General features: G+C 42.0%; 1 protein-coding gene across 4 annotated transcripts in view; it reads right to left on the bottom strand.

The window, feature by feature from the left end:
- ptprk (protein tyrosine phosphatase receptor type K) overlaps positions 1-27,886 on the bottom strand; it is a 640,293-nt gene that overhangs the window by 299,646 nt on the left and 312,761 nt on the right. For all 4 annotated transcript variants that reach the window (XM_078542126.1, XM_078542128.1, XM_078542127.1 and 1 more), the window contains exon 7: positions 22,457-22,750. In XM_078542126.1, the coding sequence (XP_078398252.1) occupies positions 22,457-22,750 (294 nt within the window). The remainder of the gene's footprint in view (positions 1-22,456; positions 22,751-27,886) is intronic.

Below are 27,886 nucleotides of genomic sequence, written 5' to 3'. Positions count from 1 at the left end.
TGGTGATGTCATACCAAAGTAGGATAATTAGCATAAATCCCCAAAATGCAAGAATGTTCACCAATGGATAGCCTTGCATGGTCATTCTAGTCTGCATGTGACCATTTAAGATCACGTATGTTGTCCAAATACAGAAAGTGGTGAGCTGTGCATCCTTCTCTCCATCATTAAAACAAGAAAAAAAATACATGGAGTATAGGTAGGCACAATTCTCTGCACCAGCTATGCTTTGGGATGCTGAGCCTGGCTACATTCCTGTGCTCTCTTAGGTTCACTTATATCCAGTATATTAATTACACTGACAATGCTATTACAAAATATTAACTTGGCAATAGCTTCCCTTTTAAGTTCCCAAGCCAGTTCCATGAATAGGAGGCATTGAACTTAGCCAAGACAATTCCCCATTGGGAGAAAGAAGAAATTGAGAATAATTCCCATAGATAGTTCCAGGCATTTCCTTGTAGCTCCATTTAGAGCTACATTGACAAATGCTTGGCAACAGGCATTGACAAATGCTTGCCTACCCTTTCAGCTGAAGGATGAGTGCTGACACCCAAAAAATAGAAAGATGAGGGAAAAATACAGAACAAAGGTCTCGACATTTTGAAAGCACCACCTTCTTACAAGCTAGTTAGAAAATATACAGAGTATAGGTAAAATTGCCTTAAATTATTAGAATAAACACTGAAACAGATAGTTGTTACTGCATAGTTATCAGCAAGGAAGCAACAGCTTAAAAAAGCAAATGTTTTTATGATGTATTTTATGAATATCTAAGAAAGGATTTATATTTGAAAAGGGTTTATATTCATGGTGGATGACCCAAATGTCACCAGCAATTTCTGTTTTTCTAACTTGCAGTATCTGCAGTAATTTATTTTTTGTTTAAAAGAAAGCAACCTTTTCTTATATAGTAACACAGAAATTGAATCTTAAAAATATACTTAATACTTCAGATATCAATAGTTCAGGTTCCAGAAATTAGTGGCCATTTCCTTGCGACGCCGTACAAAAGAAAAAAAAGCATTTAATGTAGTACATGTACTCAACACTTCCCAAACACTGTATAACGGATCAGTTTTTGAAGTGCAGTTACTAGTTAAACACGGAAATGTGGTTGCATTAGGGGATATGCACTGTCATCTATTTCACTCCTAGATCAGAGGCTTGCAAAGGTTATGGTGAGTGATCCCAAAACGTTTCTTCCTCCTTCTTCAAAATGACCTAGTTAAAAGTGTCAACCTCCTGGCTTAAAGGACTGTTCACAATTTTTTTGGTAAAAGACACAGGGCAGAATTTTCCGTGCCCATGTCAGGCATCATGGCGGGCATGAGCAGACAATATGGCAGGAAGGCCAAAAATCGATTTCACGACGTCGCGAAACCAGTTTGCCAATCGTCCTCTCTGCCCATCAATGGTGGGCCGTGTTTCCCACCGCCAAGCGTAAGAACTTCATTGTAATACATCTGCATATCATTGTAAGCCCAGCTCGCCGGAATCATCCCCCAACGCTGGATCATCCGAAGCACTTAGAAGGTGTGCACCTGGCAGGCTGCACTTCGAGGGGAACTCGGAGGTGAGTGCGTAGTAACATTGGACAGCACTCATGAGGGTCGCCTGTTGAGGCGCCGCACAGTCAGGCATGAGCACAAAGAAGTTGCATTTTCCCGGCTGGCTGACAGTGAGGTGCAGGGCAAGGGTTGTACTGCGGTTAAGGTGAGTTGTGGGGAGGGCAAGAGCTGAGCTGCAGTTGAGGCAAGTTGATGGGACGACAAGGGCTGCATAACAGTTGAAGGTAGTGCACAGGCCCGTTCCGGGGTGGAGAAGCGGCCACGCATCATGGAAACCTTTGTATAATGTGACCATTCCTCTGCAGTTCAGACAGTTCATGTGCAGCCACATTGACACACTAGGAGTCGGGCCTCAAGCTTATCTCCTCATTCAAGCAAGGCAAAGGCCTGAAAGTGCCACCAAATGCTTCAGAGCTTTTCACCCCTTGGGCACAGACTGCCAGACTGCAACCAAATGAGCTTTTTTGTGGACTACAGAATAACTGGATGACTAGGCACTTTGTACAATCTCTTGGTAGTCACTGGTGGAGGTGCTCACAGCCTTGCAGTGCACTAAACTCTGGCCATCCAAATGATGGCCAACACTCTCTGGAATGCATTAACTAGCCTTCAGACTTAACCAAGAGAGGTTCTTAGTACATCCATGCCAATCCACACATCTCTCTCTTTCATCCTACAGGAGAAGCACACCATGGAGCCTGGTGACCTAGCTGTATGTCTCATGGCTTACAGAGAGCGGAAACAAAGGGGAAGAGAGTGAAGGAGGTGCCTGGTTGTGCATAGGGAGGAATAGCACCCTCAGGAAGAAGGAGCAGCTGGGGCTCCCGCACATGTCGCTGAAGAGCCACAGTGAGCCGTTGCTGATTGGCGCCTAGCGAGACCCAGGGTCTATAGATGGCACTTGTCATTCCTGCCAGTGTCACCAAAGATTGCACAAGCCCAGGGAACTGGTCAGTCACATCTGCCACCTGCTGCAGGGGTTGGCGCCATGGGGACATGGAGGGCATCCACTGCCAGTGGCCAAAAAAATGACTGGGGCGCTCTATTTTTACACCAGTGGCTCCTTTCTGGACTCCACAGGTGACCTCTGTGGGATATCATAAGCCTCCACCCACAACTGCATTTATGAGCCCATGGATGCCAACTTCACAAGGGCACACAATTTTGTGCATTTCGTCCAGGACCAGGAAAGCCAGGATGCAAGAGCACTGGGATTTGCCCAGATCTCAGGTTTTCCACAGGAGCAGGGTGCCATCGAATGCACTCACACAGAGCTCAGGTCTACGTAGCAACAAGCAGTCAACTATGTCAACTGCAAGGGTTTCCCACTTGCTGAATGTTCAGCTGCTGTGCAACCAGCACAGACGCATCCTGCAGGTCTGCGCACGGTTCCCAGGGAGTGTCCATGACTCCTACATTCTCAGGTTTCACATCTCTGACGTCTTCCAGGATCTACAGAGGCTGCAGGGTTGGCTCCTTGGGGACAAGGGCTACCCCCAGAGGACGTAGCTGATGACGCCCGTGTTGAAGGCTCAGAATGCAGCAGAGAGATGATACAAGGAGGCTCATGCTGCAACTCGCAACTTCGTGGAGCAAACCATCAAGGCGTTGAAAATTAGGTTCTGGTGCCTGGTGTTCTGGTGGAACTCTGCAATATAGTCCACACAGAGGGAATCATGCATTGACGTCGCTACACCCTTCACAACCTGGCGCTGCAACGGGGAGAGGAGATGGCTGAGGAGGAGATGGTGGAGCTGCACATCTCCTCCGATGAGGAGGACGTTGAGGGGGATGGGGGTGAGGAGGTCCTCAAAGGCAAGGATGATGGCGATGAGGCCATCATAATGTTCAGACGAAGCAGGCGTCCTCATAGCTACTAGGTTGGTGGAGAATGATGATGAAATGCATTGAGGAGACAACATAGATCCTCACATTGCATTTTTGTATGTTTGACTCCTGTCTGGCTGATGGCAGTGCACATGCCATCTGTCATGGAGATGCAGCAGATGCCCATAGTCCTTCCATTCCTGGAGGATGATGACGACATGTAGTGGAGACACTCTATAGATCCTCACTTAGCTTATGTGAATATCTGGCTCCTGTCTGGCAGATGGCATCTCGCTTGCACTCTGTGAACAAGGTCATATCACGGAGATGCAGCAGGGAAGCTTTAGCTTTTCCTGATCCTTTGGCATTCTTTGTGAGTTGAACTCTTCAGGACCGCTGACTTCACTGTCACCGGATACACATGCTGATGAGATGGGGGCCCAGCTGCACCACAAAGGTGCTAGGAGCACACAGAGAGAATGACGGAACTCTGCTGCCAGCCCAGGACATTCTGGAGCGATGATAAGCCCCGTCAAGGTACAGCATGGCTGATGTGACCAGTGACAGTGAAGGCGCAACATCAGTGTGCTGGGAAGGTTGCACAAAGCACAGGGAGGAGGCCCTGGACTGAGACACCCGCCTTTATCTTATGCAGGGACTAAGGTTTCACATCTGAGCGACACGGACACTGCTCATCAGAACAAGGAGCCTTATACAAGGCGACCTTCTTGGGAGTTTATTAACAAAGTGAATATTATGTACAAGTGATTAACACCTATGCCCAAGCTGTGCACCTACATCTTAACCTTCTAGCCCTGCCACTGTCTTGGTTCTCCCGTGACATCCACAGCAGACATGGAGGCAGCCTGATGACTGCAACACCCTGTCAGTGATGACCTTGACAAGCACCCCCTGGAGGGCTTAGATGTGGAGGGCCCGTGCCTGATACCAAGGTCCTGCTGTGTGGCAGTGGCACCATCCTCGGCCTGTGGAGCTGGAGCTATGGGGGGTCACAGGAAGAGGGCATTCAGATGGGCCGGATTCTCTCGGTGCCACCTGGGTGGATGGCCCTGGGGTGTGCACCTGATCATCCTCCCAATGGGTTCCCAAGGGCGCCTGGCTGACTCCTTGAGGAGAAGGGGAAGCTGGAGTGAGATTGAGCTGCCTCGCACCCCTCTCACATTGACACTGTTGGAGGCCAACTGTGGAGTAAGTGATGGAGTTCAGCCCATGCATCAGTGCAAGGCTTTTGCCCTGAACCAAGGTCTCCATGGGGGCTGCTATCCTGCCAGTGTTGACCTCGGTGCATTGGCATGCCGGCGCTATCACCTCAGACTGAAGGCGGACGGACTCTATCAGGCCTTGCATTCTGAGAAGTGCAGTGGACATTGCTTCCTGATGTTTCCGAGCTTGCCTTTGCAGCCCCAGCAACTGAGCTATGACCAAGTCTAGAGGTTCGTCATCTAACTCGGACAGCAGTTTCTGGCCTCCAGCAGTCCTCCGTGTGCCAGAGGCCTGGGAAGTCCCTGCCTCCGCCTGCTGTGGATCAGACAGTGCGATGTATTCACCAGATTGTGAGACCGAGGCGACACAAAAGCTTGGTATCTGCGGAGGGTGTGGGCGAGTACTGTGACAGGTCTTCAGCAGATTCCTCTTCTGAGATGTCTTTGGGGCTTGAGTTGAGGTCCTGGATAGTGGGCTCCCTCAGCTGTTGCTCATATGTGCCTACGAAAGCAAGGAGAGATAAGTAGTGCATGGCAGTGGCTGTGAATCAGGATACATCACTCACAGGATGTTTGCCAGTTGTACTGCTGGATCCTCACTTGGTAGAGCACCAGTGACCTCACTGTCAGCACAGGAATGGTCCAGATCCTTGCTGGCCAGCTGGATGATTATTTCCAAAGTCCGTGAGGACCTTGATTTCAGCCATTCCTCTACCAATCAGCGACCTCTCCCTTTTGTTGTGTGCCAACTTGTCCTGCATGAGTACAGACAGAGTGTAAGCAGGACACCTGCAAGGCCAGATGATAAGGATGCCTGGCATGTGTGGGTGGTGAGTGGTGCCATGGATGGGATGAGGACAATGAAGGCATGCGAGAGAGAGTGAATGGTGATGTCCCTTGAACTGGCAGTGAGTGAGATCCCTGTGGATGTGTGATGGATTTGCGAGTGTGAGAGTTGAGAGTGATGACAAGAGTGGCTTATCCTGGTGGAACGGAAATGATTATTCATCCTCTTTCGGCACTGGGTGGCTATCTTCTTTTGCAGGGCATTGGCACTGACCACTGCCTCCCAAGCCAGATTTGGTGATGTTGCTGCCCCTCCTGCAACCAGAGCAGGGGTAGAGGACATCACCGTGGGCCTCCACGGCATCCAAAAGCCATTCCAGGGATGTGTCATTCAATCGGATGCTGCAGTCTTCTTGCCTTTCAGGGCCATGTCCTCTGTGCAGCAGTCCTAGGCTGGATGCACTGGGAGGTGTGCACTCAGCTGCACTTTAAATATGGAGCCTGGCATGAGGAAGCGGCGAGGTGACAGCATGGTGGGCAAATTGGAGCCTGCCCATCAGCAAAATGCCGCATTTCTCGGGAATGCAGGATTAATGAGGCGGGATTGGGACAACGCGGCGTCAAAAGCCGCCGTTGTGGCCGGTGGGTAAAACATTCTTTTTCCTGCCCGCTGCTGCACTTATTGCAAATCTGGGATGATTCCACCCACAGTAATTACAAAAATGTTTTATGCGTTGCCTCTGGAAACTTTTTTACTTCGATAGAAGGGTCACCACAGATGTGCAACTTTACTTTCTACATGTATAATAAGAAGGTTGATGCTTCAAACATTTCATATTCCATTTACAATATATGAACTGTGCAGTTAACTTAAGCAAATATGTATGTTAACTGACTTGGTAAATTCCAAAAAAGTAATCATAGCTTGTACTTTTAAGTCTTGGGTGACTCTCAAACGCCGATTCAGAACAATTTGTTTAAATGGCTCAACATTTCTTATGCTGAAATAAGCAGAAAATTACCAATGGTTCTTCAAACTATTTTGAGGTGATATTTTATATAAATTCAAAGTGAGCCAGAAGTGCAAATTTAATCTTACTGGAGCCCACATAGATACCTAGAGGCTGATTGCAATTGATAATCAATCTTGGAAACTTGGTCAAAAATTGATTGGAGAAAGCTAAAACTTTACTACTTCACTGTGTGCAGCACCCAAACAAAAATGTTGACCGAAAAGGAAAGCCAATGTAAAAAGTGACAAACCATGATGACTTACCTGGTAGGAAGTAGTACCTTCAGTGCATATAACTACATTTCACCAAGATCAAATCAGGACACCAATACAACTACCGAAGCAAATTAATTCAGCACAAGGACAGATGGAACCAGTGGCCCAGGTGAAATCACCATTAGAGGAAGACCATAATTCAATTTTATAATAACATATAAGAAATTGACAACAATCACACCAAGATGAAATACAACAGCAACACCAAATGTATCATTTTTTTTTCTGTAAACTGTTATTTTCCAGCATAAATCTGTATGAGGAAGAACACCAAATTAACAAATCCTTTGCTGAATGCTTCTTTCTGCAAGCGTTTTCCCAACTCATTCACCAATTTACTATTCTGCTCTTTTGTTTTAACAGAGTTCTGTCTGACTAGACTCTTTCGTTATGCCTTCCATCTCTTTTCTGCCCAATTTTGATGTGATGGGTTTCCTTCAGTTCCTGCTCCTTTCTGAAACCAGAGAGCAGGCTATACTAGACCTGGTATTGCGCAATGAGATGGGATTAATTAATGATCTCATAGTGAAGGCACCCCTAGTTAGCAGTGACCATAATGTGCTTGAATTTTACATTCAGTTTGAGGGAGAGAGAAGTGGGTCCAAGACTATATTTTTAAACTTAAATAATGGCAATTGTGAGGGCATGAAAGCAGAGTTGGCTAAATTGAATTGGCAAATTAGGTTAAAGGATAGGTCAATAGAGATGCAGTAGCAAACATTTAAGGGGATATTTCAGAATATACAGAATAGATACATTCCAACGAGTAAGAAAAAGTCCAAGGGACAGACACACCATCTATGGTTAACTAGAAAGTTTAAAGACAGTATCAAACTTAAAGAAAAAGATAGGTGGAAGGCCAGAAGCCTGTACAGAATATAAGGAACAGCAAAAGATGACTAAAAGATTAATAAGGAGGGAAAACTTATGAGTACGAGAGGAAGCTAGCCAGAAATATAAACACAGATAGTAAGAGTTTCTATAAATATTTTTTTTAAAAACAAATTAACACAGTGAGAGTGTTGGTCCTATAGAAAGTGAGTCTGGAGAATTCATAATGGAAAACAAGGAAATGGCAGATGAATTGAACAGGTATTTTGCATCAGTCTTCACTATAAAGGATACAACTAACATCCCAGAAGTAGCTATAAGTCAGGAGATGGAAGGGAGGGAGAAACTCAGGAAAATTACAATCACCAGAGAAGTGGGATGGAGTAAATTGTTGGAGCTGTGGGCTGACAAGTGCCCGGATCCTGATGGACTTCATCCTAGGATCTTAAAGGAAGTGGCTAGTGAGATAGTTGATGCATTGGTTTTAATTTTCCAAAACTCCCTAGATTCTGGAAAGGTTCCATTAGATTGGAAGATAACAAATATAACTCTTTTATTCAAAAAGGGAGACACAGAAAGCAGGAAACTACAGGCCAGTTAGCTTAACATTTGTCATAGGGAAAATTTTCAAAGCTGTTATTAAAGATGCAATAGCAGGGCACTTGGATAAGTTCAAGGTAATCAGGCAGAGTCAACATGGTTATGTGAAAGGAAAATCATGTTTAACTAACTTATTGGAGTTCTTTGAGGAAGTAACAAGTGCTGTGGATAAAGGGGAACCAGTGGTTGCACTGTACTTAGATTTCCAGAAGGCATTTGAAAAAGTGCTGCATCAAAAGTTATTGTGGAAAATAAAAACTCATGGTATACGGGGTAACATATTGGCATGGATAGACGATTGGTTGGCTAACAGGAAGCACAGTAGGCATAAATGGGTATTTTTCAGGTTGGGAAGACGTAGTGAGTGGTGTGCCACAGTGATCAGTGCTGGGACCTCAACTGTTAACAATTCATATAAATGTCTTCGATGACAGGATGGATGGCATTGTTGCCAAATTTGTTGATGACACAAAGATAGGTAGGAAAGTAAGTTGTGAAGAGGGCATAAGGAGGCTACAAAAAGATATAGATAGGTTAAGTGAGTGGGAAAAGATCTGGCAAATGGAGTATAATGTGAAAAGATGTGAAATTGTCCATTTTTCAGAAAGAATAAAAGAGGCATATTACCTAAATGGCGAGAGATTGCAGAGCTCTGAGATGCAGAGGGACCTGGGTGTCTCAGTGCATAACTCGCAAAAGGCTAGTATGCAGGTACAGCAAGTAATTAGGAAAGCGAATAGAATGTTATCATTTATTGCAAGGGGAATGGAAGACAAAAGTAGGGAGGTTGTGCTTCAGTTGTACAAAGCACTAGTGAGGCCACATCTGGAGTACTGTATAACTATTAGTCGCCTTATTTAAGGAAGGATGTAAAGTTCAGAGAAGGTTTACCTGACTAATACCTGGAATGGGCAGGTTATCTTATGAGGTAAGGTTGGAAAGGCTAGGCTTCTATCTGCTGGAGTTTAGAAGAGTAAAATGCAACTTGATTGAAACATATAAAATCCTGAGGGGAATTGACAGGGTGGATGTGGAGAGGAAGTTTTGTCTTGTTGGAGAATCTAGAACTAGGGGTCACTGTTAAAAAATAAGGGGTCGTCCATTTAAAAGAGATGAGGTGAAATTTTCTCTCTCAGATGGTCATAAGTCTTTGGAAATCTCTTCCTGAAAAGGCGGTGGAAGCAGAGTCTGAATATTTTTAAGGCAGAAGTGGATAGATTCTTGGTAAGCGAGGGGGTAGCCGGGATGCAAATCAGCCATGATCTTTTTAAATGGCGGAGCAGGCTCGAGGGGCCGAATGGACTCCTATTCCTTGTTCGTATGTACAATTGTAACAAATTACACTATATTTGAACATGCCCAGTTTCTATTGCTATTTTAGACAATACTGACATGAAGCAAAAAGTCAAGAGCAAGAAAGTGTATTTTGAAGAATTTAGGGTGATTCTGCAATGTAGTTCTCACAAATGAACACTTGGAAAGTCTCAGCATTATGTCTTGTGAGCACTGCTCCCTCCTGGGAGTACAGAATCATGGGATAACCCCTTTCATTTCCAACCATTTTTCCATTCTATTTTTCTGTTAATTGCAGAATCGCTATAGAGGTGGGAGCTTCAGGCTGAAAGAAGTGGAGTGAAACAGGGCTGTATCCTAGCCCCCACTTTGCTTGGCATGAACGAAGAGTGCAGGAGGGCATGCCAGCAGCAGCACCAGGCATACCTAAGAATGAGGTATCAACCTGGTGAAGCCATAACACAGGAGTACTTGCATGCCAAACAGCATATGCAGCAAGTGATAGACAGAACTAAGCGATCCCACAACCAAAGGATCAGATCTAAGCTCTGCAGTCCTGCCACACCCAATCGTGAATGGAGTTGGACAATTAAACAACTCACTGGAAGAGGAGACTCCACAAATATCCCCATCCTCAATGACGGGGGAGCCCAGCACATCAGTGAAAAAGATAAGGCTGAAGCATTTGCTACAATCTTCAGCCAGAAGTGGATGGTCCATCTCAGCCTCCTCTGGAGGTCCCTAGCATCACAGATGCGAGTCACTCCAGGTGCTATCAAGAAATGGCTGAACGCACAGGATAGTGTAAAGGCTATGGGCCTTGACAATATTCCAGCAATAGTACTGAAGACTTGTGCTCTAGAACTTGCCACACCCCTAGACAAGCTTTTCCAGTACAGCTACAACACTGGCATCTACCTGGCTATGTAAAAAATTGCCTAGGCAAGTCCCGTATGCAAAAAGCAGGACAAATCCAACCCAGCCAATTACTGCCCCATCAGTCTACTCTCAATCATCAGTAAAGTAATGGAAGGGGTCATCAACAGTGCTATCAGCGGCACTCGCTTAGCAGTAACCTGCTCAATGACGCCCAGTTTGGGTTCTGCCAGTGCGACTCAGCTCCTGATTTCATTACAGCCTTGGTTCAAACATGGACAAAAGAGCTGAACTCCCGAGATGAGGTGAGAGTAACTGCCCTTGACATCAAGGCCGCAGTTGACCGAGTGTGGCATCAAGGAGCCCTAGCAAAACTGGAGTCAATGGGAATCACGGGGAAAACTCTCCATTGGTTGGGTCATACCTAGCACAAAGGAGAATGGCTGTGGTTGCTGGAGGTCAGCCATCTCAGCTCCCGGACATCACTGCAGGAGTTCCTCAGGGTAATGTCCTAGGTCCAACCATCTTCAGCTGCTCCGTCATAAGGTCAGAAATGGGGATGTTCGCTGATGATTGAGCAATGTTCAGCACCATTCGTGACTCTTCAGATAGTGAAGCAGTCCATGTCCAAATGCAGCAAGAGCTGGACAATATTCGACTTGGGCTGACAAGTGGCAAGTAACATTCACGCCACAGAAGTGCCAAGCAATGACCATCCCCAGCAAGAGAGAATCTAACCATTGCCGTTTGACGTAGAATGGCATTACCATCACTAGATCCCCAACTATCAACATCCTGGGGGGTTATCATCGACCAGAAACTGAACTGGACTAGCCATATAAATACTGTGGCTACTAGAGCAGGTCAAAGGCTAGGAATTCTGTGACGAGTAACCCACCTCCTGACTCCCCAAAGCCTGTACACCATCTACATGGCACAAGTCAGGAGTGTGATGGAATATTCCCCACTTGCCTGGATAAGTGCAGCTCTCACAATATTCAAGAAGCTTGACACCTTCCAGGACAAAGCAACCCGCTTGATTGGCACCCCATCCACAAACATTCACTCCCTTCAAGTCTGATGCACAGTAGCAGCAGCGTGTTCCATCTACAACATACACTGCAGGAATTCACCAAGGCTCCTTAGAGAGCACCTTCCAAACCCATGACCACTACCACCTAGGAGAACAAGGGCAGCAGATAGATGGGAACCCCACTACCAGGAAGTTCCCTTCCAAGTCACTCACCATCCTGACTTGGAACTATATCACCGTTCCTTCACTGTCACTGGGTCAAAATCCTGGAACTCCCTTCCTAACAGCACTGTGGGTGTACCTACACCACATGGACTGAAGCGATTCAAGAAGGCAGCTCACCACCACCTTTTCAAGGGCAACTAGGGATTGGCAATAAATGCTGGCCCAGCCAGCGAAGCCCACATCCCGTGAATGAATAAAAAGAAAAAAAATCTTCTTCGCCATGCTCCTGACCTTTGCCTTCCCTGCAAATATGAAAGGAGTTTATCTGCATAGTCAGATGGCAGGCCCTACAATCTATCCAGACTGAAAGCAAAGACAAAAATACAGCACGTCTTGATCAGAGAACTCCTCTCCATAGATGATGCTGCACAAGGCTACAAGGACTCCTGGACTGCCTCCCCCCATGCCCTTAACTTTCTCTGCCTGACTATGAAGAAATAGAAAACCATGGCGATTGGACAGGGTGTAATGTCTCTGGCCCTGGTCACACTTAATAACACCCCACTGGAAGTGGTTCGCAATTTCTGCTACCTTGGGCCCAAGGCGAGAGATAATCTGTCTTTTGATGGAAAACCGGTAAATGCATTGGGAAAGCTACTCCCACCTTTGGCCAACTCTCAAAACATGCATGGAATATCAAACAGAATCTCAGGACCAAAAGATGTGGCTTTGAGGCCTGTGTTCTCAGCACCTTGTTGTATGGCTGAGAAACATGGATAGCTTACAGCTATAAAAGGAAGGAAGCTCAACAGCTTTCATTTTCACTATCTGCGGCACATTGTTGCCATCTCTTCAAAGGACAAAATCACGAATGTGGCAGTCCTTTCAAAGGCAAAGCTCCCAGGTATGCTGGCACTCATCAAGCAGAGAAAAGTAATACTACAATTCTTTCAGAAGTGCTCAGAATAGACACAATTGTAATACAATGCATCATTGATGCATACATAGAACAGGTGAACGGGTGACAGGGATTGTTATGATGAATTCTTAGCAATTTTCATCATAAATTCCCCCAATTTATTTGGGTTAGCAGATCGCTTGGATCTAATTCAGCAATTTTTGCATGGAAATATAGTCCTACAATTGAGTGAATATTGTGTCTGCAATATCGCGCATGTTGCATTATATACAAAATGTATCATGTACAGCAAACAACATGGGCAGCGTCAAACATGCAATTTGCATGCATTTCAGTCCTGATTATCATTTCAAAGATCAGGGAGAATTGGGATGAGTCCAAAATTCGACCAGCAACTTATCTCATTGACTATTTGAGTAAAGAACTAGTGAGATTATGGTTCTGCAACTGAAACAATAGTATGACTTAAATATCCTTCCAGTGTAGAATTGCAGTTACGTACAAGACTGGGGAGTCAGTAAGGCATTGTATTCAGACTGCATATTAAATCTGGTCAACTTTGCCCATAAATGTTTTGTACTTGGTTTAACAAACACTGCATCCATTACACAGTTTCAAATCTTCTTCTAATCTGGTGCTGCAGTGGAAAAACACTTGCTAAAACTTCTGGGATGCCAATGAGGCCCATTAAAGTGTTGTCATTTCGATTTTTAAAAAAACATTCCTTATTGGCTTTCTTGACAAGTGTTTATATTCCAAATAATGTTTCACTGGTTCTCTCTACATTTACTTGTGAGCTTGGGGTTCATATCTTTTCCTAATTCATTTCCTCTGGTTTTTGACTCTTAAAAATAGAAAAAAAATCCAAAAAAAACTTGGTTTCAAAACTTGCAACAGACACTCCTTGGGTTTCTATCTACTTTGTAAAGGCTGCAAGTGATGCAACGTATCTTAGATATTCACTAAGAGGCCAAAATTGAGCTTGCTCCCTTTCCAATTACCATGTGCATCTCCAAAGCATTGAATATACGTGGCATAGCAAACTAAAGAAAGATTTTAATAGATGTTGATATCAGCAAGTTCCTTATTGGTTTTTGGGCTCACTGAGGTACTGTTCCTAGGTACAGGAAGTGCAATTATGCATGGGTGTGCGCATCTCTGAGGTAGCATCAACATCAATTCAGTGCGTCTCCAAATTGCTGTTATACTCCTCACTTAGAATAGTAGCTTTAGGCTAAGGACATCACTGCAGGCGTTCCTCAGAGCAGTGTCCTAGGCCCAACCATCTTCAGCTGCTTCCATCAATGACCTTCCATCCATCATAAAGTCAGAAGTGGGGATCTTCACTGATGATTGCCCAATGTTCAGTACCATTCACAACTCCTCAGATACTGAAGCAGTCCGTGTCGACGTGCAGCAAGACCCAGATAACATTCAGGCTTGGGCTGATAAGTGGCAAGTAACATTCACGCCACACAAGTGTTGTGCAACAACCAACTCCAACAAATGAGAATCTAAACATCTCCCCTTGACATTCAATGCAATTATCATCAGTGAATTCTCTATCAAAATCCTGGGGGTCACTATTGACCAGAAACCTAAAAGGACCAACCATATAAATGCTACTGTGACAAGGGCTAGGTAATTTGTGGTGAGAAGCTCAACTCCTGACTTTCTAAAGCCTGTATAAGGCACAAGTCAGGAGTGTGATGGAATACTCTCCACTGGCCTGGATGAATTCAGCACCAACACTCAAGAAGTCTGACACCTTTCAGAATGAAGCAGCCCAATTGATCACCACCTGATCCACAACCTTAGACATTCACTCCCTTCACCATCTGCGCATCATGATTGCAATTGTGTACCATCTAGGTGGTCACTGCATCAACTTACCAAGGCTTCTTCAACAGCACCTTCCAAACCTGCAATCTCTATCACCTAAAAGGACAAGGACAATGGATGCATTGGAAAACCACCACCAGCAATTTCCTCTCTAAGTCACACACCAACCTGTCTTGGAAATATATCACCGTTCCTTCACTATTGCTGGGTCAAATTCCTGCAACTCCCTTCCTAACAGCATTGTGGGTGTACTTTCACCACGACTAAAGTAGTTTAAGAAGGTGGCTCACTACCAGCTTCAAGGGCAATTCGGGGTGGGCAATAAATGCTGCCTTGCCAGCAATGTTCATATCTCAAAAATGAATTTTAAAAATGCACAAAGCAATGTCCACATTCTGTGCATGAGTAAAAAAAGTAGTCAATCCATTCATAAGGTAAAGAAAGCAGATGGCTCTTGTTTTGTGGGAGAGGCAAAGTTCAGAATATTTCCACAATGCTAGTAACTGATACATTTCCCACAATTATGCAACTTTGGTACCAGTTTGTGGATATCGGTGCAATTTACAAACTCACCGACAACAATTCTACGCTAGATTAGATATTGGGAAAACGAGTCATCTCACTGTGAAAAGCCTGAAGCTGAACCAGGCTGTTAGCAATTTCGGTCCCATATCTAACTGTGAAATGAGCTTTGAACCACATTTCCACACTGTCACTAAGACCACCAATTTCCACCTCCATGAATTTGATTAGCATGGGAGCCAAAATAGCTTCTTCGAGTCAGCAGCTTTGCTGATAATGTTAAGTAATAAAAGGTTTGAGAGAGCCTTTGTTTCTCAGCCACCCGACCCACCACCTCCTTCCCCTTCCTCGCTATGATGCTAAACAAGGCCTTGGATCGTAGGATTTCTTTTCCAGAGCTATTGACAGTGCTTGATGCTGATAGAAAGGGTCCACAAAGTGAGGTGCAGCTACAAGTTTCTCAGGCACGCAACATTAGGTCAGGCCACCAAAATCAAGAACTCCTGTTGGCTGTTAGACATAGTGTCCCAATTTAACCTGATTATTCTGGGGAGCAATGGTTTGGGCTGCAGGGGGAGATGAGTTTTAAAGCTTTATAAACGTTCCTTTCAATATTCGGCCCACTCTTGGATTCCCATGCAAATTATGGTCAGCAGAGGTGTTTGGAATACCTCTGCATCGTCCCACCCATTTAGACAGTCAAATCTGGAAATTGAAGTGGGTCATAGGTCATCTCATTAAAATAATTCCAGTGAGCCTGGGTCAACTGTAGGCATTGATTCATCTCACTCCCTTAGGAACTAAATCTGGTACAACATTCTCTTCATTTGACTTGTAATCTAATGACTTAGAATGCATTACTTTGGATTACTTTCTATGATCCTATCTCCACTTTGACGATGCAGTTGGTGTTTTCCCTGTCTACTGTATATACACACACAACTAGTAATTAATGTCAAATAAAAACAGAAACTGCTGGAAGTATCCTGCAGGTCTTGCAGCATCGATGGGGAGAGAACTCTCAAAGTCTGAATCTTCAAAGAAAGGCTTCATTTTTTTCTTGATCCAGAGAAATTACTATTTCTGAGGAAAACTAACCCCCATATCTATGCAGATTTATCATATACAAGGCTATTTAGCATATAAATTGCTCCAAATGAAGGATCTCAAAAAATTCACACAAACAAAACACAAGGTGAGAATTAACATTACAAAGTTTCTATATACCAATTTTCACATATTTCCTTGCAAACTACTTCCCATTTTAAATCTGATGCAAAAACCTAAACTGATGCCTGCAGTCAGGATAACCAGCATTACAAAAAATTCTTTCATAGAATATAAACGTCGCTGTCAAAACTAGCATTTATTGCTCATCCCTAATTGCCCTTAAGGAGGTGGTGGTGAGCTGCCTTCTTCAACTGCTGTAGTCCATCTGGTGTAGCTACACCACCAAGCTGTGAGGAAGGGAGTTTCAGGATTTTGATCCAAAAACAATCACGGAGCAGTGAGATAGTTCCAAGTCAGAATGATGCATGGTTTAGAGAGAAATTGCAGCGGTGCTGCTTGCCCTTCTAGGCAGTAGAGGTTCGGAAGGTGCTGTCAAAGAAGCCTTGGTGAGTTGCTTCGATGCATCTTGTGTCGGTGGTGAAGGGAGTGAATGTTGAAGGTGGTGGATGTGGTGCCAATCAAGCGGGCTGCTTTTTCCTAGATGGTGTCGAGCTTCTTGAGTGTTGTTGGAGCTGCACCATTACACTTCTGACTTGTGCCTTGTAGGTGGTGGACAGGCTTTGGGGAATCAAGAGGCGAGTTGCTCACCACAGGATTCCTAGCCTCTGACCTGCTCTTGTAGCCACAGTATTTATATGGCTGGCCCAGTTCAGTTTCTCTTCAAATAGTAACCCTCAGGGTTTCAACAGTGGGGGATTCAATGATCGTAATGCCATTGGGTGTCAAGGGGTGATGGTTAGATTCTCTATTGTTGGAGATGATCATTGCCTGGCACTTGTGTGGCACGAATGTTACTTTCCACTTATCAGCCCAAGTCTGAATGTTGTCCAGGTCTTGCATATGGACAGAGACTGCTTCAGCATCTGAGGAATCACAAATAGTAGTGAACATTGTGCAATCATCATCGAACATCCTCACTTCTGACCTTATGATGGAGGGAAGGTCAGTGATGAAGCAGCTGAAGGCAGTTGGGCCTAGACCTGAGGAGGAACTCCTGCAGTGATGTCCCCTTGGACTGAGGTGATTGACCTCTAACAACCACAATCACCTTCCTTTGCACTAGGTGCAACTCCAAACTGTGCAGAATTTTCCCCTGATTCCTATTGCTAGGGCTTCTTGATGCCACACTTGGTCAAACACTTTGATGTCAAGGACAAACACTCCCACCTCGAGTTCAGCAGTTTTGTCCATGTTTGGACCAAAGCTGTAATGAGGTCAGGTGCTGAGCGTACCTGGCAGGCTTCAAACTGAGCATCAGTGAGCAGGTTATTGTATATCTACAGTAGGCATGTAAGACACCAATTATGTAATCAAAGTGGAGATAGGATCAGAAAGTTGTCCTAAATGCATTCTAACTGATTAGATAATAAGTTCAATAAAGAAAGTGTGTTATCAAATATGGTTCCGAGTCAATAACCACAGCTATTTGGAGATAAAAAGGGCACAAACTAAATGCATTACTGCTGGGAGTAAAAGAAATTGCAACAAAGCCAAGAACTCTGCAGATGAACAAGGGCATTACATCAAAAACAAAGGAAACAAAGGTGCTATGTGACAAAGTTAAAGCTGCCAATGTAGTAGAAAAGAGGAAGGTAAGCCAGAAACAGAAAAAGAGAATTTTTTTTTAAAATCAGGTAAATGAAGCAACTGACTGACAATAGAAGAAGCAATAACAAAGCCCTTGTTACAATATCAGAGGCCAGTTAATAGCTAGAAACTGGGTGGGATCACCAAAGGATAAAGACACCCATTTTACAGTGAGGAATAAATGGAGTGAGACAAACAGAAAATATTCAGGTATGGCAGCATCTGTGGAAGGAGAAACAGAGTTAACAATTCATTTTGGTGACCCTGCAAAAGGTCACCAACCTGAAACTTCAGCTCTGTTTCGCTCTCCACAGAATTTATCAAGTCCTTATTTCAGCAGGTTGTACTCCCTCCTCCTTTAATAGTTTATTATCTTAATGGTGATGCTTCCATTTATCATTATTCAAAATGGCCCAATAAACTGCAATGTCTAGCCCTCATATAAATGAGCAATTTCTCAATTTCTTTAAAAAAAAACTCAATTATATAAATACTGGAGGTTCAATCACAAAAAAAGTGAGTAATCACACTTGTGAAACCCAATTTAGCTTTGCTAAAGGTCTTTAATGACCTAGACCAGAATAACCTGCGTCACTGGCAGATTATAAATGTTTTCTTACAAATTAAAAAGAGCATCTGGCAATTCAGTGAACTACATAGTTTCTTGGGATAAGCTTGGCACAATATACTTGAAGCGTATTGTCATGTTGAATTTATCCAAGGAACTTTGCTTCAGCACACTGGAGACCATTTCAATTAATAATCTAGTTTCATGTAACTGAGATGTGTCAAAAATTGCAAAGCTCGTAAAGAAGAACAGTGTCGTTTTAAAAACTGTTCAATATTTAACTTAAAAGACATCAATGGATGCAAACATCTTCTAATGTCCTTTGCACACACTTGCATCAGTGGAGAAAATCACTCCCCTGACTTTCAGAGGGGAGCTCACAAATTTAAGGGCACAGTCCCTTTTTAAGTCATCCACCCAATTTCCACAAAATCTAGTGACTTCTCCAATTGGAATCAAACCCTTACTACGATGCTTTCAAGTCAACACTGGATACAGTAAATGGGTGATGGAAAAGAAGATGCGAGCAAGATTTTTTTTCCCCTCAATGCTGCTGGTCACCTTGATAAGGTGACTTTATGACCAACATTTACATTAATTACAGATTAAATATGAAATTTAATACTGAAAACAACACAGTATTGGAGGATAAGAAGCCAATAAATGATAACGAAGACAGGGGCAATGGATAAGCAGAGTTTAGTACAGAACAGGACTTTTGTGGCGTGTTGAACAAGTTGGAATTTATGTAGTGTGGAGCCTGAAAAGACAGCAAGGAGAGTTGAGAGGTCACTTCAGGAGGCATGGATAATCTAGCAGCTGTAGAGACAAATATAAGGCTGGAATTGGATGATGTTGTGAAGTCGCAATAATCTTGGTGATCAACAGAATACTGAGTTTAAGGATCAACTTGGGATCAAAAAGACCACTGACATTGATCACGATCAGGCTCACACTAACCAAGCAGTCAGACAAGCAGATGGAGTCAGATGCTAGTCTATGCAAATTTCAGCAGGTCTTAAATAGGGTGCCTGAAACCTTCCAAAGATGAGACAGATGCAGAAATATATTACCCTATGAAAGCAGGACCTCAAGTCATAAATATCAAAGTGAGAAGTTAATTTTAAATCAGATGCTATCAGAAAGAATTTCTTCACATGAAGGATGATAAATAACTGGAACAGCCTACAAAGCAGGGGGGTGGAGATGTAGACCTTGAACATGTTAAAAATGCTGTTGTGAGCTAGGCTGGAAGAATTAGAGCACCCAAGGGATGAGTAAGGTGAACAGACTAGCCCTTACGCATCCTTACCATTTGTGCTCTTGTAGTCAAGGTCACTTTTCAGCAAATTAATCAGTTGTGTAAAGATTTTGTGCTGACCTGGAAATTCCTACTTCAAAGTTTTGTAACAAGCGAGAGCGCAAAACTAGGTCTTGTATGATTGAGTTACTGGGAAGGTTCATGGCACCAAATGCAAATTTTAAAATCAGAAACTGCACCAGTTGATGGAGAAGATGTGGTTGACAAAACTGTATCAAATTAGGACAGAGCATACCAGGTTGCTAATCAAGACCTCATTGGATAATACATGCCAGCAGTTAAGTGTTAACCTACACATAAAACTCAAACTCTGCTAAACATAAAGCTCTATAATTCTGTGACTGCTAAAGTCACAAAGTCTTAAACAAAACAAAAAAATCTTTTAAGAAATGTGGGAAATACATTACTACATTGATGGAATGGAAGAAATAACCAATAGTGAATTTCAGAACAAGGCTTTATGCGTAAAATGAGAGGGAGAGATCATCCACTCTGTTGAAGTTATAGGCAAGTATACTTAAGGCAGGTCCCCTCAGAATGATAGCAAAATAATTGTCAAACTATGATAACTGCTGTCAACAACATGGCTGAGGAAAGCCAAAGTGTGGGAATTCAAAGCTGAAGCAGGGATAAAACACATGACTGATCAGCATGGCAATTTGTTCAAGGAGTAATGTTTGTAATTAAATTTCTTCATAAAAATTAATAATTGAATGCAAGATGTCAAATAATTCCACCAGGATTGCAACTAGCTTTCTTTGAAACTAAATAGCCCTCTTACATAGTTTAGGCATTTTTGAAAATGCAAGCACGGCTCTTTTAAAGTTATCGAGAGGCAAAGACACAGAGCAAGGGACCATCAACGTTGAAAAGAGGAAATTACGAAGCTAAACAAAAAATAATTATTCAAAGACTTCAAGCTAGAGTTTAATGTTGAGAAGAACAGTAAAAAGGAAGGGTTAAGGAAAGTGATGAGTTCCAAATTTTAGCACTCTGAGGAAAGAATAAATTATCAGCAAAGGCTGTGTGGGGGTCTTTGGGGAGGTGGTGTCACGAAAATATAATAATTCTCAGAATATTATTGTCGAAGTAGGTTAAGAGTAGGGTTTGGATAGTTTCTGTGCTTGTGTGGGATTTAATTGAATAGGAGACAGCTGGTCTGGAGGCTTTAACTCATCAAAAGAAGCTAGGTCTGAAATGCTAAATACTTAAATGTGGCTGAAGTCTTAGAATGTGAGGTGAGGAGAATTTGCATTTTTGGGCAATTCAGAGTAGTTTGAATTTCAAAGAGATGGTAGGATGTTACACATAGCCAGAGAAGCTACGCCAAGCACTGTGTTTATTTTTCTCAAAGGCTACTGATAATATTAGCACCATAAAAGGATTTATAATTTGAGAAAAGTAAAATTCCAAAGACATATGGGAATAATGGAATTTGCATTAAAAGGGAGTGACATGTATAAAGGGGGATGAGGCTGAGGCTATGTGTAAGGGAGGAGGCATTCTACCAGAAGTGTGAAAAGCCTCCAGTTTTTGTACATTAGCTGTTGTCCATAGAAACTGAAGCTGGGAAAAGCCACTTTGAATTCTACTGTCCAGGGTATTGTGTTGGCTTGCCTGGATCTATTTAAATCCATTTGTTTTTACTGTTGCCTTAACAGGGGTGTAACTGGAAGCCAGATTAATTAGGGGTTTTAGGAGTTATTATAGTAGTAATTTGTAGACCTATGTATGTGCTTGAAATTTTTTTGTTAATAAATGTTTAACTTAGTTTTCTGTCTTGGTGGATTTGTTACTACTGAATTCAGGGCACCCATCTCAAAATAAATACAAATTGCAAAACCATTGTAATAGCGGGATCGAGTTTCCCTCGTGGATTCGATCCGCCTGGCACACATCATCTGCCACGTCATAACAGTGGACAAAAACATATTTGCAGATTATTAGAAGGAACTACAGTAATGATGCTAAAATACACAAAAGAGATACAGAGAGACACAAACAAAAGAGAGAAAATAGAGAGTAGAGGGTTGACAAGACAGTGTGCAAGAGTGAGGAACATTGCGAGAAAGAAACATGGATCAGAAATATAAATAAATAGGGAGACTGAAATTTATTTTTCTGGCATTCAGTCCAGGAATACAGATGGGTATTGGTAAAACTTCACTAAATACTCGAGTAGTATTAAAATCTTAAATGGAATTAGTCTTTATGGGGGGAACAGAAGTGTCCAAGAAAGTACGAAAAGGAAACCTTGTTTTCAGCAGATGTAACACATTTGAAAGTTTGCATTGTTTGTTTACTTTCTAAAATATTCTGCAGTTGAGAATGGTTGAATCTCTTGCATTTACATGTATCAATGTGTATCTGTGAGAAAACAAAAATATCAACAGCAGATAAAGAAAGGGTCATCTTAGAAAAGAGAATTGTTAGAAAATACAGTACTGCACTTTGACCAGAGGGATATTGGAATTTTTTAAATCCTAAATTTATGCATGGTATGTAAACAAAGTGGTGCCATGTGGAGGGTACAGAATTCTATCTTCTGGAAATGGCGACAATTTTATAACATCTGATCATTTAAAGACTTCAAATGAACTATTCAATCTGCACTCAACTTTTTTCACGGAAACCTTTACTGTATTGATATAAATGTTTGGTGACTCACCAGCATACACCTTTCCAGCATATTAATTTATTCTCATTTCATCAACGTTTCTATTATAATAAATTCCAATATTTCATTTTAATGCGTTACTAACTAGATCCTTGTTCTGCAGTGACACCACTTACTAATTTAGATGATGCAGGACTATAATTTTATCAGCATATATGTTCTTAACAAAGTGTCAACATTTTGCACATTTAACTCATTATTCCCATTTTGTAAAATGTGTACTTTATTCCTGCTGTTAATTTCACAATAAAACCTATACATTCAATATCAGGTAGTTTTAAATTGAATTGGACTAACCTGCGCATTTTGTTCTAGTGATGAGCGGGGGACCTGGTAACCCTGTTCCTCCTTCACCAGGCCTTGTCAACAAAACTCTGATTTCATATTCTGTATCTGGGTCCAGATGCCATAGCTTGTAGGTTGCTGCATTTACAGCATGGATTTCTGTCCAAGATCCGCTGGTCATACAATATTCCACTTCTTTCAGAATGATAGGGCCGTCACCAATAATTGAATTTGCATTAAGTTGGATCAGCAAGTATGTAGGACCAACACCAAGTAGTTGGGGTGGTGCAATTGGCATGGGTGGTTCTATAAGGGGGAGAAATAAAATTAATTAATATTCAAACTCAATTTCTTCTGCCAATCACTATTCATGTAAGTGATTTTTCTTTAAAGACAGATATTAGAACCAAAACTTTTCACATTTCCAATGCAGTAGACCAATGTCAATATATTTATACAAATAATATTTTCCAAATCCAAAATAAGTTATGTCAGCCATCAAAATTTATAGCCCCCTCATTTTCACAATACTGTTTTAAGTCCCTTAGAATTCCGCTCAAATTGCACAATCGTTGATCCCCATCTGTGCTAATGCCAATCTTGAATCAGTTTCCCAAAGTCTGTCTATTCATCCCCTAGAGGAATGTGGTGAAATAAAAAATGGAAACCCCCACCCTCTCTCTCCAAGGTGTAATATTTCTAATTTTACAGGTTTCAGTGCATTAGGTGCATACTGGACCTGAGCGCACATAACAGATCTGGTTGGATTGCTTCAATCAATCTGCATCCCACTCCATGACCAAATACTTCTGCTGCTCCAAGATTCTCCTGGGGAGCAAAACATTCTCAAACTCTTGACAATTTCCGAGGTCTTCTGACCTCCAGGTATAAGGAGCTCATAGATTTTTTTTCAAGAGCAAATGTAATTGCTCTGCTGCTTTAGTCTCCTTTTCTTAACCTCATACATCTTTAAATTTTTCAATCTTTCTCCCTCAGCTAACTCATCATAGTCACTTCCTGATTCTTCTTGGTAACTAGCCCAGACCCAAATCTTACCCTCTTTAACTTACCTACATGCTACCCTAGACAACACCAACTCTACTTCTCTGCCACCACTACTGTTAGCTTGACAACTGAAAATGTTGTGCTTTTATTTGTCAAATATTAATTAATGGGCAAAACTTTTCCAATAGAATATACCTGGACTGAAGCTACCCCATTTGGATGCCAGCCAAAATTCTGCACTCAAACTTGACTAATTCACCACCCACAGGCTAATATTGCAATACTGCAGAACATTTTTTTGGGAATTTAGTACTAGGATCAAGCACTGGTGCTTACGGATATGCTTGAAATCCATCATCTATTAGCACAATATGTTATGCTAAAAATTTACTGAAGGCAATCTAGCTTTTCTGTACAGTGAGGTCAGTTTTTTTTTATAATGGTAGCCTTTTTCAAACCTTAAATGCATTTTTTTGAATGTTAATTCTGGAGTTTATATCAGTCATTGCACCTGTCTGAAGGGAGCAGCTGTAAATAAGCTAAAAATCAATTTGCATCAATTTATAAACCAGAAACAATCATTTTGTAATTTAATCCCTAAAAGAGCACGAAGTGATGCATCATTACAAGAGGTTTGAAGGAAATCATTATGAATTAATGTCAGCAATACTGAAACTTTTAATCAAAGCAAGCTGGCTGACAACTGTCATACTCACCAAACCATTCTGGATGACTCAAAGTAATTTGTTTCATCTAATTAGGCCACAAAGCTTTTCAATTCACAATAAAAGAAATAATCCAAGAAAGAGCTATTATTTAATGTTATTACAAACACTGCATTTTTATTTTTTTTTATAATAAAAAGTACTACAGATCATCTCACATTGAGGACAAGAGATGGCCTCAGTGCCTCTGCAGAGAACGCATGCATATGGATGTCGGGTGCAGACAGAGTCAGGTTTACCTGTAAGGCCACATAGTCCAATGACCTACCAATATTCAAAGCCTAGACTCGGTCATGAAAAGTATACACATGGAACATTCTAAAAGATGCTGGCATTCGTGTAACAATACTTATGAGAATTGACAACCAAAGAAAGTAAGCAAAAATTTGAATTTGGTCAAAAAGGAGAGAATCTGAACTGCATTCAGGCCTCTACCAGCAACATTTTTGGATAGTTGCCGAGGAGTGCAATTCTCCAACATCTAATTGCTATAAAGGCAATGAATCACTTTTTAGCAGCTTTTAAAAATGGAAAATTGTATTTCAGTTGTGTACTTAGTGAAGTAATATGTATGCCACAAGTAACATGTCATTTTAAAAAATTCATTCACAGGGTGTGGGCTTCGCTGGCTGGGCCAGTATTTATTGCACATCCCTAGTTGCCCTTGAGAAGGTGGTGGTGAGCTGCCTTCTTGAACCGCTGCAGTCCATGTGGTGTAGGATACCCACAGTGCTGTTAGGAAGGGAGTTCCAGGATTTTGACCCAGCAACAGTGAAGGAACGGCAATATATTTCCAAGTCAGGATGGTGAGTGACTTGGGAGAGGAACCTCCAGGTGGTGGTGTCCCCATCTATCTGCTGCCCTTGTCTTTCTAGTTGGTAGTGGTCGTGGGTTTGGAAGATGTTGTCTAAGGAGCCTTAGTGCACATGTAGTCAAATATGTAATCCCTCCTCACTATAGTGTAGCTCTCAACTGTGATCAAATTTACTTTTACCAACTAAAGATAACAGATGACTCCTTAAAATAGGGTTTTTACTTTTAATTACAGCCTGCATGGAACATCTCAAGTCTTGTTAATGTTCCTTTTTTCTGCGTCTATTGGGCAATAATAAGGCTAAGAAAATAATTTGCATTTATATGGCATATTTAATGTGTTAAACTGCCCAAGGTGCTACACTGATTGCATAAGGTTGCATAAGATAAACTAATGCCGAGCTATAGGACAATGCATTAGAGGGGTCTAAAGGCTTGGGGCAAGGATGGATTTTAAAGAGTTTCTTAAAGAGATCATGAGTTTAGGGAGAAAATTGAAGAAAGCTCAAGACACAATCACCAGAAAGAGGAAGGATGTACAAGAGTTAAGAACATAACAAAAACATGAGGAGACGACGACGACGTTACAGCCCAGAGAACCTGATCCACTGCCATTCAATATAATCATGGCTGATCTTGGGTTTCAACTCCACTTTCCCACCCACTCACCGTACCCCTCAATTCCCTGAGACACCAAAAATCTGTCTACCTCAGCCTTCAATATATTCAATGGTGGCACATCCACAGCCCACTGAGGTAGAGAATTCCACAGATTAACAACCCTTTGAGTGAAGAAAATTTTCCTCCTCAATCCTAAATGATCAGCCCCTTATCCTGAAACTGTTCTCGATTCCCCAGCCAGGGGAAACAATATTTCAATATCTACCCTATCAACTCCCTTCATAATCTTGAATGTTTCAATAAAGGACCTCTCACTTTTCTAAACTCCAGAGAATATATATCCAATTTTTTCAGCCTCTCATCTTAGGACAACTCTCTTTTCCCGGGGTCCAACTTAGTGAGCCTTCGCTGTACTGCCTCCTCTGCAAGTATATCCTTCCCTAAACATGGGACCAAAACTGCACACACTACTGCAGGTGTGGTTTCACTAATACCCTGTACAATTGTAGCAAGACTTCTTTATTCTAGCACTCAAATCTCCTTGCAATAAAGGCCAACATGCCCTTTGTCTTTCAAATTGCTTGCTGTACCTGCATGCTAACTTTGTGTTCCTACAAGTACACCCAAGTCTCTCTAAGCATCAACATTTACAAGTTTCAAGCCTTTTAAAAAAGTCTGCTTTTCTGTCTTGCAACCAAAGTGAATAACCTCACACTAACTCACATTATACTCCATCTGTCACTTTGTTGCCCACTCATTTAACCTGCATCTCTCTGCAGCCTCTTTGTGCCCTCCTAACAGCTTGCATTCCCTACCTAGTTTATATCATATGCAAACTTAGATACATTGCTCTCTGTAACTTCATCTCATGTCATTAATATAACTTGTAAACAGCTGAGGTCACAGCACCGATCCTTGCAGCCTACAAACTCGAAAATGTCCCATTTATCCTTTCTCTCTTTCTTCCTGTCCATTAACTAAACCTCTTTCTGTGCTAATACATCACCCCCAACTCCATGGGCCCTTATGTTGTGTATTAACCTTTCGTGTGGCATCTTATCGAATATCTTTTGGAAATTCAAGTATGTGATATTTCCTGGTTTATCTTTATCTCCCCTACAAGTTTTCCCTTTTGTAAAACCATGTTGACTTGTTCTAATCATGCTGCATTTTTCTAAGTGCATTGTTAAGACTTCCTTAATAATAGATTCCAGCACTTCCCTGATGACTGATATCAGGCTAACTGGCCTGTAGTTCCCTGTTTTCTTTCTCTCTCCTTTCTTGAATAGAAGTGTTACATCTGCTAGCTTCCAATCTACTGGAACTGTTCCATAACCTAAGGAATTTTGGAAAATCATAGCCAGCGCTTCCACCATCTCCGCAGTTATCTCTTTTTAGAAACTTGGGATGTAGGCCATCAGGTCCAGGGGGTTTGCCAGATTGTAGTTCAAGTTTCTACAGTACTTTTTCCTTTGCTGACATTAATTTCCTTAATTTCATTACTCTTATTAGCTCCTAGATTGTCCTCTATTTCTGGCACGTGACTTGTCTTTCACTGTTGAGAGACACACAAAGTGTGTGTTCAATTTCTCTGCCATTTCCTCATTCCCTATGACAATTTTTCCTGTGTCTGCTTCTAAAGGGCCAACGGTTACTTTAGCTACTCTTCCTTTATACATACTGTTTTTAATTTAATTTGTTTTTATATTCCTGGCTGCTTTACTCTCACTCTACCTATTTCTCCTTTTTGGTGGTCCTTTGTTGATTTTTAAAAGACTGCCATTCTTCGGACTTACTATTATTCTTTGCAAAATTAGAACCTCTTTTTTTAATCTAATACTATCACTAATCTCTTTAGTAATCCACGGATGGATCTTTCTTGCTGAGCTTTTGCTTTTCAATTGAATATATTTTCATTGAACATTTTGAATTATTTCTTTAAATGTTTCCTGTTCATTTACTACCAAACCTTTTTGTCTATTTACCCAATCAACCTTAGCCAGCTCTCCTCTCATACCTATGTAATTGATGTAGTTTAGGTTTAAGATAGTTTGTGATTGAAGTATGTTACTTTCAAACAATGTAGAATGCAATTGTATTATGATCACTATGTCCCAGTGGAACTTTTACATTACTAATTAACCCTGCCTCATTGCACAATACTAGGTCTAAAATAGTCATCTCTAGTTGGTTCCACAAATATTTCTCCAGAAACTGTAATGAAAACATTCTAAAAAGTCATCCCCCAGGTTACATCTGCCAATTTAATTGGTCCGGT

The sequence above is a fragment of the Cetorhinus maximus genome, chromosome 5, assembly GCF_964194155.1.
Source record: "Cetorhinus maximus chromosome 5, sCetMax3.hap1.1, whole genome shotgun sequence".
NCBI classification, from domain to species: domain Eukaryota; kingdom Metazoa; phylum Chordata; class Chondrichthyes; order Lamniformes; family Cetorhinidae; genus Cetorhinus; species Cetorhinus maximus.
The sequence above is the reverse complement of the archived record's forward strand: the minus strand, read 5'-3'. Positions and strand labels throughout refer to the sequence as shown.